A 15007-nucleotide genomic window follows, 5' to 3' on the forward strand; every position below is an offset into this window, starting at 1 on the left:
AGAATAAGAATCCAGCAAAAGACCATTCAGTACTCACATTACTCATAATTAACTGCACTCGCCTTATGTATATGACTGCAGACACATTATTACACACCTAGCTATGGTAAAGCCTCACATACTTATTTTATTATCAAAGAACAGTGTGAAGACATGTACCGGCAATCACAGCACATCTTCTCGTCCATCAAACATGTCTCTCCCAGCATTCATTGTATACGCAAATAAGGAACAGGCATCAAGGACATAATTTTGCCTGTCTATCAGATTTACCATTTTACTTTTACCTTGTAGAGAGTTTAACCATAGCAGCAGAATGGTTGAATTAAATACTTTGTCTTGTTAATTTGGATTTCACTACAGTAACTACCCCAACTAGCACCTTTCTCCATAACTACCGCCGTGTAAAGTTCTATAAAACAAAGTACTTGTCTCCCGTGCTCAGATGCAAATGCACTACGGTAGACATTTGTGTGTGTATATATATATGTATGTGTGTATATATATATACACGTATATGTGCATTACTAAAGAAATGTAGTAGTAGTAGTAGATTCTAATAAAACCCACTGAAGGTGAATAGGAATATGGGTTGTTAGAAGGGTCAGTTCAGAGTTGCACTAAACAATCCAATTCCTCTTTCCCAGCAAAGTGCTATGGAAATATGGTTATTATTGTAATGCAATGTAATTCACAAGCACTAGCTAAACATAATACCACAGCATTATTTATGAGCAGGGATATGGAACCTTAAATATATTCACAAATAAATATGTAAAAGCTCCTACTCGGTCGCAGTATCAATTGGTGATAAATATACATTTGCTCTTCAGCATTTGTAAAGACCTCCCTTGGAAAAATATCTCCCCCCCTACAAATTATGTTGTTTTTTTATCTCAAATATCGTCAGTGCTGGTGAGGCCCTTAGACATTGCTGTGTGTGTGTGAAAGCTACTTGTAGCTCTTTTATAGAAGGATACTTGTAATTTATATTTAGTCACCCTTTAAAAAGAGAATTATTCAGCCAACAACTTTTAGAATGAGTGGGATATAACAAACAAGCAGATAATTCCCATGTATATAAACATGTCTGCATGGGTTATCTCCGGGTGCTTTAGTTTCTTCTCAGTCCAAATGCATACAATTAGGTTCCTGCCTTCTGACTAACGTGGATGTGGATCTAATGTATAGGTGCCCTTCTAGTACGGAAATAAGGCTCTAAGCTCTGCAGGGGTAGGAACGGCTGAGAATGAATACACATTGTTATACAGGGCTCCATATTAGGTTAGCATTATATAAACAAAGAATAATAATAATAATAATACCAATACAGTGAATAACTGTCACAGACACCAACGCTTCCAATCACACATGCAGGCTTGTCATGATACAGGATTACCAATTTTATCACTTTAGACCAGTGATTCCCAACCTCAGTGGATTGCCGCGATCCTGCAACCCGGCATCGCAGAAATCCAACATGTTGGATTTAGGCAACTTGACGATCACAATCAAAAAATTATCGCAATTGTCAAATCGGGGACATTTAACATGTCAAATGTCAGCGATCCGGCGATGGATTGCTGAACATCGATGGTGGGCAATCGGAAATTTCCGATCGCATCCCTGCATCGCGACGATCCATCGCAGATGTATGGGCACCTTAACAGTCCTGGTTTTAGCGATATCCATGATTGAGCACAGATGGTTAAATCAAAATAACTGAGGTACTAATTAAGTTACTTGTGCTCAAGTATGGCTATCTGTAAAACCTGGACTGTAAGTGTGCCTAGAGGACCGTGGTTGGGAACCCCTGCATTAGACTAACATAAAACCCATATGCACAAATGTATATGACGTATGTCTCACCCAATCATTGGGCATTTATAAGCTGGGCACGTTCAGAGGTCTATGAATACATTTCTATCCTTTGCTGGAACTTACAAATTAAGCCAGATTAGTATTGAATGCAGTAAAATTGAATAGGCAATTTGTGTTTATTGTTAGTAAATCAAAACAGGGAGAGAAAGGGTTAAGAGAGATGTCCACCACGCTATTATTTTTTAAATGGCTCCCTTCTCTTAAACTAACACTTCTGCAGCAAGTCCTCCCCTGGGCCCTCCTCAACTTGCTAAATTCAGCAGGATTCTGGTACTTCCAATTACTGGAGTCCTCTGCTGGCCAGCCTTGGCAATTAGGATCTGACACATTGCTAGGCATAAGGGTCAACCCCTGACTTGTTGCCGGTGGCTTTTTCAGAAGCTGGCTGTCATCTCTAGCACTGCACCTGATCTCTTCCTGGGATCATAATGATATTGGGAGCTCGCTGATTTGCAAAAATGACAAGAGTCAAACCTAAAGTGCACCTGGGAATAAAAAAAAAAAAAGGATGAAATAAAAAGGTAGGTGAAAAATCCCTTTATAATAATTAACATACTCCACTAATACTGTAACAGAACTAACCTAACAGTGTGTGCTCTCCTCCGATAGCCACTCATATAAGCATTATTATGTAAATAAGAGACAGGTCCTTATTAATACTACCAGAGGCGGACAACATGAGGTAATGAACACAGAGTCCACAAGATGGCACCAAATCAATATGTTCGTGTACAAGGTTTGAAAATAATTCTTCATGGATTTCCAAAGACCACAGTACCTTAGAGTGAGCTATAGAGAGCGTATCCACCCAGACTCGCCAGCCTCCCCATTCATACTTGATAGCATGATACAGAAGTATTCGGAAGATGTTGTAAACCATCTCTGTGATCTTCTGCTCCTCAGAATTCTTGGGATTAATGTATCCGAGAGAGAACATCCAATCCTGCCACACGGAGCACTGCAGGAGGCACCTGGGAAGCACGGCCACATAGAAGACAGAGGTTTATATCATAGAAGTAGAGAAGAATTATAAGTTATTTTACATCAGTTCTTTCCACCATAATTCTGTATGATTTTATAGTAACAGGGCCCCATGTAAGATATAAATAATGGGTATCCCCAGGCCGGCCCGACCCGCTGCAGCATGCAGATGATGGTCGTTCAGTGTGTATGAACGACCATCATCTGCAGATATATCGCAATAGTGTGTACCCACCTTTAGACTGCAGGAGGGGAGGGTTAGGATTATGCTGTGAGAAAGGAGGGTTAGGGTAAGGAATAGGGTTACTTACCAAATTCAGTCGGGATTCTGACTGTCAGGATGCCGCTGTCGGTTTTCTGACAGTCGGCATGCTGACTGTAGGGATCCCGTACCCAACCCATTATTAGATACATTGGCCAATCTAGCATGTGCCGGAGAGGCCACTTTGCCAGCCTAGGTCAATAGGGGGCAAATGCATTTTGCCGTTTTCAGAAGAATGCAAGCAACACAAAGTCATAATAAATATATCATTATTTCAGTTTTAAAATCATTGCAGCCTGATAATTAATGAAATGGTTGATGACTACTAACTGCTGACAATGGAGCTGTATTCGGCTTCATGCATCTTCATGAAAAATCAGATTTTACCAGCACTAGTTAATAAAGGTTTAGTGAAGACCACCATAAAAACCACAAATCACATATGAGTAGGTTGATCATGAGAAAAACGTTTGCATGAAGACAGAGATTATGTTGAAAACGATTTAGTTTACTGACCTTCGATTCTCCCGACTGTTGCTGAAAAGCTTTATCATGTCAGACAGGAACAGGCGTCTCACTTCCATCAGGTCGGAGCTGGGAGAGGAGTTTTTAAGCAGTGTAGCGACTACCTTCAGAATCACTGGAAATAAAATCACAATACATGACACGGAGTTAGAACAGCATTCATCCTATACGAGTGAGAAGCCATCTAATAGTTGTACAGGGCCTTTACAGGATGTAGCACAATAACTGTAGTAAAATGTTTGCTTATAAAGATGTTCCATTAAGTGCATGTACAAATATACATAATGCATTTCATACACAGAGAAGGTAGGGTGCAGTGTTCTCCCCAGGCTGTTTTCTGCGGGCGCATCGCCCGGCAGAAACAGCCTGCCACCCGGCACTTTTCCCCGCCGACCCCTGCTGTCCCCCGCTGTGGAATGCTGGTCTCTGAATGACTGGAGGCTAAAGAAGCCTCCAATCACTTCAGTGGCCAGCGTTCCCAGTGATGCACTGTGCGGGTGACGTCACCCACGACGTGAGGAGCCTTCCCCGCACGCCTACTGGATCTAATTTGATCCAGTCAGCGCGAGGCAGCGGCTAGCGGCCAGCAAGTAAAGGTAAGTGTTGGGTCGGGGCCAGGACCAGTACCAGTCTGGGGGCACTGCATAAAGGAGCCAGCCTGGGGGAACTGCATAAAGGGGCCAGCCTGGGGGCACTGCATAAAGGGGCCAGCCTGGGGGCACTATTTAAGCCTGGGGGTACTGCATCAAGGGGCCAGCCTGGGGGCACTGCATAAGGGACACTTTAAACCTGGGGGCACCGCATAAGGGGCCAGCCTGGGGGCACTATTTAAGCCTGGGGGCACTACATAAGGGACCAGTCTGCTGGCACTACATAGGGGCACTACTTCAGCCAGGGGGCACTGCATAAGGGCAAAGCTAAACTACAGGGGGCAATGCATAAAGGGGAAAACTACAGGGGGCACTGTATAAAGGGCAGAAATACAGGGGGCACTGCATAATGGGCACTTTTGACTGAGAGCCAGTGGGGGAGCAGCCTGAGACATGTCGGGCTGGATTGGTCTGGGAGATACCCCTTTTCCCGGCGCGCGCCTAATTGCGAAGGCCCCCACCCGGTTACTTTTGGATGCCACCCGGGTGGGAAAAAATTCTAGGGTGAACACTGGGGTATATACAGAGATGGAAACATTGCTTCAATGGAAAACAAATGCTAGCTGGTTGCTAGAAAATGTCCATATAATATTGTTATATCGTAAAGGAATTAGTGAAATATCTTGAAAAGAGTTGTCTTTTTACAAGGTTTACCTTGTATTCTAGGCTTTGTGGTTTTTCAAAAGACATCAACAGGTTTAAGATAATAATGAAGGTAAATCATCCATTCATTTAAACTGTGTATGTAGAATCACTCTCACAAATGAATGAATAAATCACAATGCTCAGTTATCATTGAATATCTGTGGCTAAAACTTAATTACATGTAGTAATTTCCAATGGCCAGAAGATGACAATGTACGATGACATAGTCTAGGGAGAAAAAAAATCCTATCAGACACAGGGTGCAAATGCCACCAGTGTCGGCCTGGGGCATGAAGGGCCAACCAGTGGTAGAGGTTCAAGCTTAAGCGGGGTGTGGCCATCCAAGAGAGTAGGTGTGGCCAGCCACCACAGAGGGCCTTGGCCAACAATTAGAGAAGACATGCAAAGAACTGGGCCCATTTATAACGGAGGGGATTGTGGTGTGTCAGGACCACCTACTTTGATTGGCAGGAGGGCTATTCATGCACCCAAGCACATCCGTGATACTGCTCCACCAAGTTACTGAGCCCTGGAGGAGGAGTTGGACCCACATGGGATTCTCCCTATACACCTGTGGGCCGTCTACAGATGCTGAAATTAGCCATAATGCAGGCTGGACCAGTATTAATGAGTATTCAGATTATAACTTCACAAGGAGACAGTGACTTCAGTAAGGCAACAAATTCCTCATCTATCAAAATGGCTGCCTCCACTGCATGTAGCTGGCGGGTGTATGAGGGATTCTCCAGGCAAATGTATAACTTCTATTCCCTCTCACCCCATCAAACCTTCCAGCATTCTAATTTTTGTCATCAGGTGACAATTAGAAGGGGGGCATGGCCCCCTCCTGATGTGGCTATATCTAGAAGCTGGCACAATTAAAAAAGAAAATGGTGAATAAACTACTTACTTGGATTCTGAATTTTCACAGTTGAATCTGGCTCTGGATGAGGCTTATGGACAACTTGAGTACAAACCTGCTCTGTCAGTATCTGCAGAAGAAAAGAGACCAATAACTTGTAGCCATCTAATAGCCAACTTTCATATTAACATGCTGACTGTGTGATTACCTGTTCATAGGGCATGTAACAACATACTGTAACTGACAAATACATTGGTCAGGAAAAAATAAAGAATAGAAACACGAGGGGACAAATTAAAAAATAAATTGGGAGTCCAGCAAATTAAAAGTATGAAGGGAAAGTGCAGATGGTGGAGCCTACTAGACTTATGTAAGTGTACAGCTTCCCAGAGAATGAAGCTTCCAAACTCTGGGGTCCCAGCTCCCAAACATTAGGGAGTTTTCTCCAGTAGTGCTAGGAGGAACCTTCAGCTATGTCATAGAGGACATTGGTATCTGAAATAATGATGCTAAGTCAGAGGTCATAGCTGATCTGCTCAGAGAGATGGTAACAGAAGTATCCTGCAGAATACATTACAAGCCACAACAGCTGGCCCCGGCCACACGCCACAACAGCTGGCCCCGGCCACATGCCACAACAGCTGGCTCTGTGAATTATATTTGGAGAAGCTGCATCGATGGCTGACACTTCAGGTGTTAAAGCTGGATTAGTTTGGCAGCTTCCATCAGGTAAGGGGTAGACAAAAGGCACATGAGAGGAAAAGGCCACAAAGACCACTGCAATCCCTGCTACACCTACACCTGTGTGGCTGGGACATTACAGATGGGCTGCTGGAGCAGAGCAATGTCTTAATGTCATTTTTATGTTGCTTATCAATTATTTGTTAAATAAAGTATATATTGTCATCAGCAATGACAGGTTAAAAGATCTGACAGCCAATGAAATAGGCGTTAAGTACTGCGGTTCATTTTGTGACACTTTTGCCTTGGAGAGGAATAAAAGACCTGTTAAGTTTTAAAGGTCATGAGTAACACACTGTGTAAATGCTGCATAGAGCCGCAGCGAAGGACAGGACGTATAACAATGTGAACAAGCAGCATTAGAAGTGTCACATTTAGCCTGACAGCGTGAATATATCATCCCTGCATCACTGGGAGGTCAAGGTCATTAACTCCTTTTAGTGCAAGCAGCTTTCAATCTGCAAATTTGCCCAACAACTCTACCTACCCAAAGTGCTGTTTTCCCGTCTACATGGGATATGACATATAAGCCAACAGTGCCGATGTCCTGCAATGGTTGTGGATCAAGCAGATGTGACATGGCCTAAATTATCTAGTTTATATACAGATGTGCTCTATTCTGCAGTTACTTCATAGTTAAATATGAAGTTCCAGTGAAATTGAATTGGAAGCAGCGGATTGCATCAATGCAGGAGAGAAAGATGGAGTGTTAGAAATTTATTCTTTAATTATTCTTCCTTTCATTACACCACAGACAGAGCATCACTTTATAACCGTGGTCTGGCAATAAAACCTATTTATAAGAAGATCTGAATCACCTGGTAGAACTGTTCAATTTGCAGCCAAAGTGTTATGGAGCGTACACACTACACGATATGCTCCCTGAGCGATATCGTGTAGTGTGTCCCCGGCAGGCTGTGCTCAATGTCGTTCATGACATTGAGCACAGCCGCTGAACGATATCATTAATGATATCGTTCAGCGCCGGGCTCTCTCCCCCATTCCCCAACATGCAGCAACCTGATGAGATCGTCAGGTTGGCCTGCATGTCAGCCCGATGAACGATGATGACGAACGACCCGCGGGAACGCGCGTCGTCGTTATCGTTCATCGTTTTGGGGTTAAAAATGGACGATAAAGTGGACGACTGAACGATAACGATATCATTATCGTTCAGTCGTCCACTTTATCGCCCAGTGTGTACGCACCTTAACTGTAAAGCTGGCCACACATCTAAAGATTATCTGTCCAACCAACCAACTAGTTGATCGGTTGGAATGAAAATCTGGTAAGGTATGAAAGCAAATGACAATCAGCAATTTGCTCCCAAACGCCGGAAAATGGACAAAAACTGTTGTTTGAACAAATTGTTTATATAAAACATTTAACAAACTTGTCCGACGACCATGTTCATCTGTTTTCTAGCATTTAGGAGCAAATTGCTGATCATCAGTTACTCCCATAGGTTACCAGATTTTCATTCCAACCAATCAACTAGTTGGCTGGTTGGATGCAAGTTGGTCTAGTGTATGGCCAGCTTAATATTGTGTAGCATTTACTGGGCCAGGATGTCTTAACTGTACATATAAAACAAGGTGGCACCGTGGTTAGTATTGCTGCCTAACAGCCATGTGGTTCTGAGTTAGATATTGAACAAGCCCTTATCCATGTGGCGTCTGTATGTCCTCACAGTCTTTGCATTGGTGTCCTCCACCTGTGTGCATGTGAAGTCAGGGATTTAGACTGTAAGATCCAACAGGACAGCAAGTGAAAATGATATATATATAGATTGTATGATATTTTTATGCAGATGGTGTGGTCACATGCCAACGGCACCCCAGATGGTTGAGTGCCGTGGATTAAGCCTGTCGGATATATATATATATATATATATATATTAGAGATGTGCGGGTTCGTCATAACGACGTTTCGATAGAGCCGTTCCTATATTATTAGTTGTAATCCAAATGTTGGCTGCTGTGCTTATTGATTGGGTCCCATCACCAATAAGGGGTAGTGATCGTGAACTTGCTCTATGGAGATTGGAAGCTCACTTGATTTTTAGGCTGGATATCATTTCCCCAAAAGGGTTAACTAAATATAATGCATTGCGGGTGTTCCTATGAAGTAATTTTAACTGATATGGAATCATAACTCCTTAATGTGATATTGTCCGTCTTTAATAATTTTGTCTTTATTTCTTTGCTCAAGAAACTATTATCCACCGTATTATACAGTCAGGTCCATAAATATTGGGACATTGACAGAATTTTCATATTTTGGCCTCTATTCACCACAACAATGGCTTTGAAATGAAACAAACAAGATGTGATTTAACTGCAGACTTTCAGATTTAATTTGAGGGTAATTACATCCAAATCAGGTGAACGGTGTAGGAATTACAACGGTTTCTATATGTGCCTCTCACTTTTTAAGGGGTCAAAAGTAATGGGACAAACAAAACAATCCTAAATCTAACTTTCACTTTTTAATACTTTGTTGCAAATCCTTTGCAGGCAATTACAGCCTGAAGTCTGGAACGCATAGACATCACCAGACGCTGGGTTTCATCCCTGGTGATGCTCTGCCAGGCCTCAACTGCAAATGTCTTCAGTTCCTGCTTGTTCTTGGGGCATTTTCCCTTCAGTTTTGTCTTCATCAAGTGAAATGCATGCTCATTCGGATTCAGGTCAGGGGATTGACTTGGCCATTGCATAACATTCCACTTTTTAGCCTTAAAAAACTCTTTGGTTGCTTTTGCAGTATGCTTAGGGTCATTGTCCATCTGCACTGTTAAGCGCCGTCCAATGAGTTCTGAAGCATTTGACTGAATATGAGCATATAATATTGCCCGAAACACTTCAGAATTCATTCTGCTGCTTTTGTCAGCAGTCACATCATCAATAAATACAAGGGAACCAGTTCCATTGGCAGCCATACATGCCCACGCCATGACACTACCACCACCATGCTTCACTGATACCAGCAAGTACGTAAAACACAACTCAGTCACCATTTAACCCTGTTTGTTGGTTATGTCATGCTGACCTACATTCCAGCTTTCATGTGGGTCTAGAAGATGAATGCTAGGACGCACTATCTATATTATCTTTAGATAGGACTTATTAATTAAATACAAATCTAGATATTTCTACAATTTCACTAATCAGTGTAAGACCAGGGATTTCCAAGCAAATCTGCGCTGTCATGCTACAGAAAGCCTGGATAAGCCGTAGGAGCCATAATAAGGGAGACACAAGTAGACGCTAACGCAGCACTTTATAAGGCTTCATCAAGACTGGGGGGAGCTTAGCAGCCATGGAAGTAATTATGGAGATTAATGCCACCAATTTCTGCTCATGTCACATACTTTATAATTGTTACAGACATATCTGCCCATAGTAAAACTGGCTTCTTGGATTCTGGGCACTTGGTGTGCATTTGACTAAACCAATATCAAACTTAATCATGCAAGTTGTAGTACAGGAGCTTTTAGGAGAACATTAGTGAGCTGTGATCAATCATTACAATGGGGGTTTGTTGTGTGGAGGGAGGAAAGGAATTAGAAGCATTGGGTAAATTCCAGGAATAGCGGAATATCTTTACATAGCGTGAGGAGAATTGGTGTGATGAGTATGTGAGCTGGGAACACGAGTATTGAGGAAGTACTCTGACAGATGACATTCCATGCAATTACACAAAACATATACAGAGGTTTATCAAACCTTCTAAAGGAGAAGTGGAGGTGTCGTCATACCAACCAATAAGATTCAAGATATCATTTATGTAGTATTTCTATGAAATGATGGCTAGATTCTGGTTGCTCTGGGCAACACCTCAACTTACCCTCTTTAGATGGTTTGTTAAATCTCCACCCAATAGTAACAAACAGGAATTATAGAATGGACTTATACAACTAACATTCTAGCAGATATTATCCAAATACTGTACGTCTAACAGACTAAGCATAAAGGAGAGTAACGTACAACAAAAACACATGATTCATTCATAGTCTAAGCCAGCAGCCGCTAAATTCCTTTTTAATGTAAAGAAGCAGAAATACAATTTAGGATGAAAGTTAGGGAACCCTGGCTATACTAATAGTGATCGCTGTCCAGGGGTTAAAGTGGGCCGGAACTGCATTCTGTCACTTCTATTTGGAGATGGAACCAGTTCCACCTCCACCGACCCACCTCAGCCTGGCGCCGATTTCCCTGGCGCCCACTGAGATTTTGTTACCAGAAAGCACCCTGCTCCCTCTCCGCAGCACCATCGGCAGCCGGAGGCTGGAGCTCACTCCTGAGCTCCGGCTTCCGCAGTGTGCAGTGCACTAAGGGAGAGACGTCATGACGTCTCTCCTATAGTTCAGAGGAGCAGCCAGACAGACCGAGGCAGGGGACGCTGAAGCGGGGCTTAAGGTAGTATTATTTTGGAGTTTTTTGTGTAAGCGGCTTCACTACCGTAGGCATAACTTCTGGGGGCACTACTACTGAGGGCATTACTCAGGGGGCATTACTATTGGGGGCACTACTACAGGGGGCATTACTATTGGGGGCACTACTTCTACAGGGGGCACCACTACTGGGGTCATTGAATAAGGGGCATCACTATTGGGGGCAGTGCATAGGGGCACTACCACTGTGGGCACTGCATAAGGGGCACTACTAATGGGGTCACTGAATAAGGGACACTACTGTGGGCACTGCATAAGGGGCACTACCACTACTAGGGGCACTGAATGAGGGGCAACACTACTTGTGGCACTGCATAATGGGCACTACCACTACTCGGGGCACTGCATAAAGGACACCACTATTGGGGGCACTATCACTGTGGGCACTGCATGTGGGGCACTTCCACTGTGGGCACTGCACAAGGAGCACTACAACTGTAAGAACTGAATAAGGGGTACTACCACTATGGGCACTGCATTGGGGGCACTGCAAAAGGGGCACCACTACTGGGTGCACTGCAATAGGGGCACCACTACTGGGGGCACTTCATAGGGGGTACCACTACTGGGGGCACTTCATAGGCGGTACCACTCCTGGGGGCACTGCATAGGGGGTACCACTACTGGGGGCACTACCACTACTGGGGGCACTGCATAAGGTGTACCAGAACTGGGGGCACTGCATAAGGGGCACTACCACTACAGGGGGCACTGCATACAGGGCACCGCTACAATGGGCATTGCATAAGGGGCACTACTACTGTGGGCATTATGTGTAAGGGTCACTACTGATGTGGGCATTGGATAAGGGGCACCACTACTGTGGGCATTATGTGTATTAGGTGCACTACCTATGTAAGCATTGTGTATAAGTGGCAAAAATGTGGGCATTTTGTAAAAAGGGCACTGCTGTGTGTCATACATGAGTAAGGGACACTACAATGTGGTGTAATGTGAATCAGTGGTGAGCCAAGGATGTAAAAAAAATCGGCGAGATTGCGGGGGGAGGGTGAGTTCCACCACTTCTCTAGGACCACTTTAAGCACTACCACTGTCTATATCACACATTTTGTTTCCTTTGATCATGTAATATGAGGCAAATGGCTCACACAATAGTTTCATAATAATAATTTACTTAAAATCAGAGGGGAAGGGGAGATCACAAAGTAGCCCAGGGCTCAAAAAGTCTTCAGATACTTAGCTGGACAGGTAACAGGCGTAAAAATTCTAAACTATGACCTAAATGTTACAGACATCAACAAGTAAACACACAACAATGCAATGTACAAAAACCAGAATAGCAGACAAACAGGCGGCAGATCTCAATGATGAGTAAAACGTTTTTCATAGTTACATAGCTTTGTTAAGAACATTCATATAACATATGTGATTGTGGATCAACACAATTAATTCATTATGTTGTACCTCAACTGATCACAAATGTTAAATCATATATTTAGAAAATCTGTACATAGATAAGGATACTGTTAGTAGTGTAAAATTGATTTACTCGCCAGTGCATGTCATAAATTTGCACATATGCACACATTAGTCACTGAGGAATAGCAGAGAGATACTTGGCTGAAAGCTATAAGGCAGCTTTTTCATATATGTAGTCACTTGTTCCCACTGGGGAACCCTGAGGCTGCTCCATACAGCCCCTTTCCTGGAGTCTGTAACCAACACACAGCCCTGATAGGAAACAATGGCAGTGTGAACAGGTGGACCAATCAAAGGCTGCAATGGTGAAGATCATGGCTTCTGATTGGTCCTTCTGCTTATACCCCATCCCTGCTATTTAGTAGGAGAAAAATTAGATGCTTGTTCAAAAAAAGTCTAATGTTCTTTAACAAAAACACAACCAAACTCCAAGGCATCATATACAGGTTGAGTCTCCCATATCCAAAATGTTTGGGACCAGGGGTATTTTGGATATCAGAATATTCTGTATTTTGGAATAATTGCATACCATTATCAAATATCTTGGGAAAGGGACCCAAATCTATACACAGAATGCATTTATGTTTCATATACACCTTATACACACAGCCTGCAGGTCATTTTATTCAATATTTTCAATAATTTTGTGGCTCAAACAAAATTTGTGTACATACATGAAATTCATTTATGTTTCATATATACCTTATACACAGAGCCTGACGGTCATTTTATACGATATTTTTAATAATTTTGTGCCTTAAATAAAGTTTGTGTACTTTGAATCATCAAAAAGCAAAAGGTTTCACTATCTCAATCATGCTAAAACAATTCCGTATTTTGGAATATTTGGATATGGGAGACTCAACCTGTACTAACACATACTAGTGTCATAGGAATATAAGTGTTATTGCAATATCAACCACACACCTAAATATCATAGCAAACTATTTACATGGTGTATGTGTTTACTCACTTTATGTACACCTAAATATTCTTACTAAACACCTAACGTACAAACATCTCACCTCGTACAGTGTGTTGTATGTAGTGACGGTCACAGTGTTGGTATGGAGCATCAGCCTCTCTCCAAGCAATGTGAAAAGGCTGTGAGTGTGCATGATTTCAACTTTCCTTCTGATAGAACAGAAATAACATTCAGTGCATACTGATATATACCATATATTTATTACTACAGAATATAAAAACCTGTATACATGAAATTATTAAAATACAGGTATAGAAATGAAATACTTGTATAATGTAATTAGGCAGGTATACAACAGCACAATAGTGTTACCCCTACCCCAGTGGTTTTCAAAAGCGGTCCTCAGGACCCTAAACAGTTCTGGTTTTCCATGTCACCCAGCAGGTGAACAGGTGTAGTCATTACTTACAAACATTTTAAAAGATTCACAGGTGGAGCTAATTATTTCTTTTGTGATTATGTGAGGAGACCTGGAAAACATGCACTGTTTGGGGTCCTGAGGGCTAAGTTTGAGAACCTGTGCCCTAGCCCAATAATGAGGCACAGCAAAAGCAATTTATACAGGGAATGATGTCAGTGACACTTACTTGTGGCCTAAGTGCTTTAGAAAATACCCAAGGACCTTCAGTGCTTGCACGCGGATACTTTCACTTTTAGAAGCTAGTAATTTATAAATGACCCTAAAAAAAAAATAATAGACAAATGTTAATTAATTTACTAGTAACAATTACTATAAAAAAAATAAAAATGTGTGTATATATATATATATATATATATATATATATATATACATATATACACACACACACATCTAACATGTACTATCATAGATGAAAACATTCTAAAAATGCCCAGCGGGAGATACCAGAGGTCAGGTGCAGGTGGGAGGAGCGGTGGACATGGCACAGTGTCATCATGGCTTCGCCCTTCACTGCTCAATGGTGTAATCAGGCTCCTGGAGCGCTCACTTTACTGGGGAAGGGATCCGGCAAGTATGATACTGTATAGATACTCCTGTGTGCCTTTAGCACCAAAATATATCTGTTTGTTGACAAATCTGGTCAAAGGCAAGACGCTTATCTGCTATGACACGGTTCATTCAGTTACCCAAAGTGGGTATAGTCTGGCAAGGGTCTCCTGGAAAATAGTTACCCATGGATTATTATTTAGTGACTACATTTATGTATAAATTCAGATTTTATATTTTCTGTCCTTTGATTTACTACTGAATAAAACCAGCCACTGTACAGACCAAATCTGTTATAATTACTTGAAAATGGAATTAATACATTAAGTGCATGTTAGGAGAAAATACTTGGCTGTAAGGTACATTTTGTATAAAGAGCACAGTGTAAAGGGGGAGCGGTGTGACAAGTGCAATGACGCTCAGCAGAATTTCATATAGCATAGGCCATTAATATGCTCTTACGGAGAGAATTTTCCGGAGAACCAGTAAATGTGCTGGATCAGGGCCGAATCGAGGCATGTTTGACCAGTGCGGTCGAACAGGGGTGCCCTGCCCATAGAGCAGGGGCCAGGGAACTTTTTTACCTTTTACCCCAAAATATATTTCGATACACCG

General features: G+C 42.3%; 1 protein-coding gene across 11 annotated transcripts in view; it reads right to left on the bottom strand.

The window, feature by feature from the left end:
- The window catches only part of NBEA (neurobeachin), a 634796-nt gene that overhangs the window by 383452 nt on the left and 236337 nt on the right, over positions 1-15007 (bottom strand). For all 11 annotated transcript variants that reach the window (XM_088460223.1, XM_088460224.1, XM_088460216.1 and 8 more), the window contains exons 17-21: positions 14013-14105; positions 13466-13574; positions 5855-5936; positions 3641-3764; positions 2660-2852 (exon numbers count right to left, since the gene is read on the bottom strand). In XM_088460223.1, coding sequence (XP_088316349.1) covers positions 2660-2852; positions 3641-3764; positions 5855-5936; positions 13466-13574; positions 14013-14105 — 601 coding nt within the window. The remainder of the gene's footprint in view (positions 1-2659; positions 2853-3640; positions 3765-5854; positions 5937-13465; positions 13575-14012; positions 14106-15007) is intronic.

The sequence above is a fragment of the Taudactylus pleione genome, unplaced genomic scaffold, assembly GCF_031769625.1.
Source record: "Taudactylus pleione unplaced genomic scaffold, aTauple2 ptg000043l, whole genome shotgun sequence".
Lineage (NCBI taxonomy): Eukaryota > Metazoa > Chordata > Amphibia > Anura > Myobatrachidae > Taudactylus > Taudactylus pleione.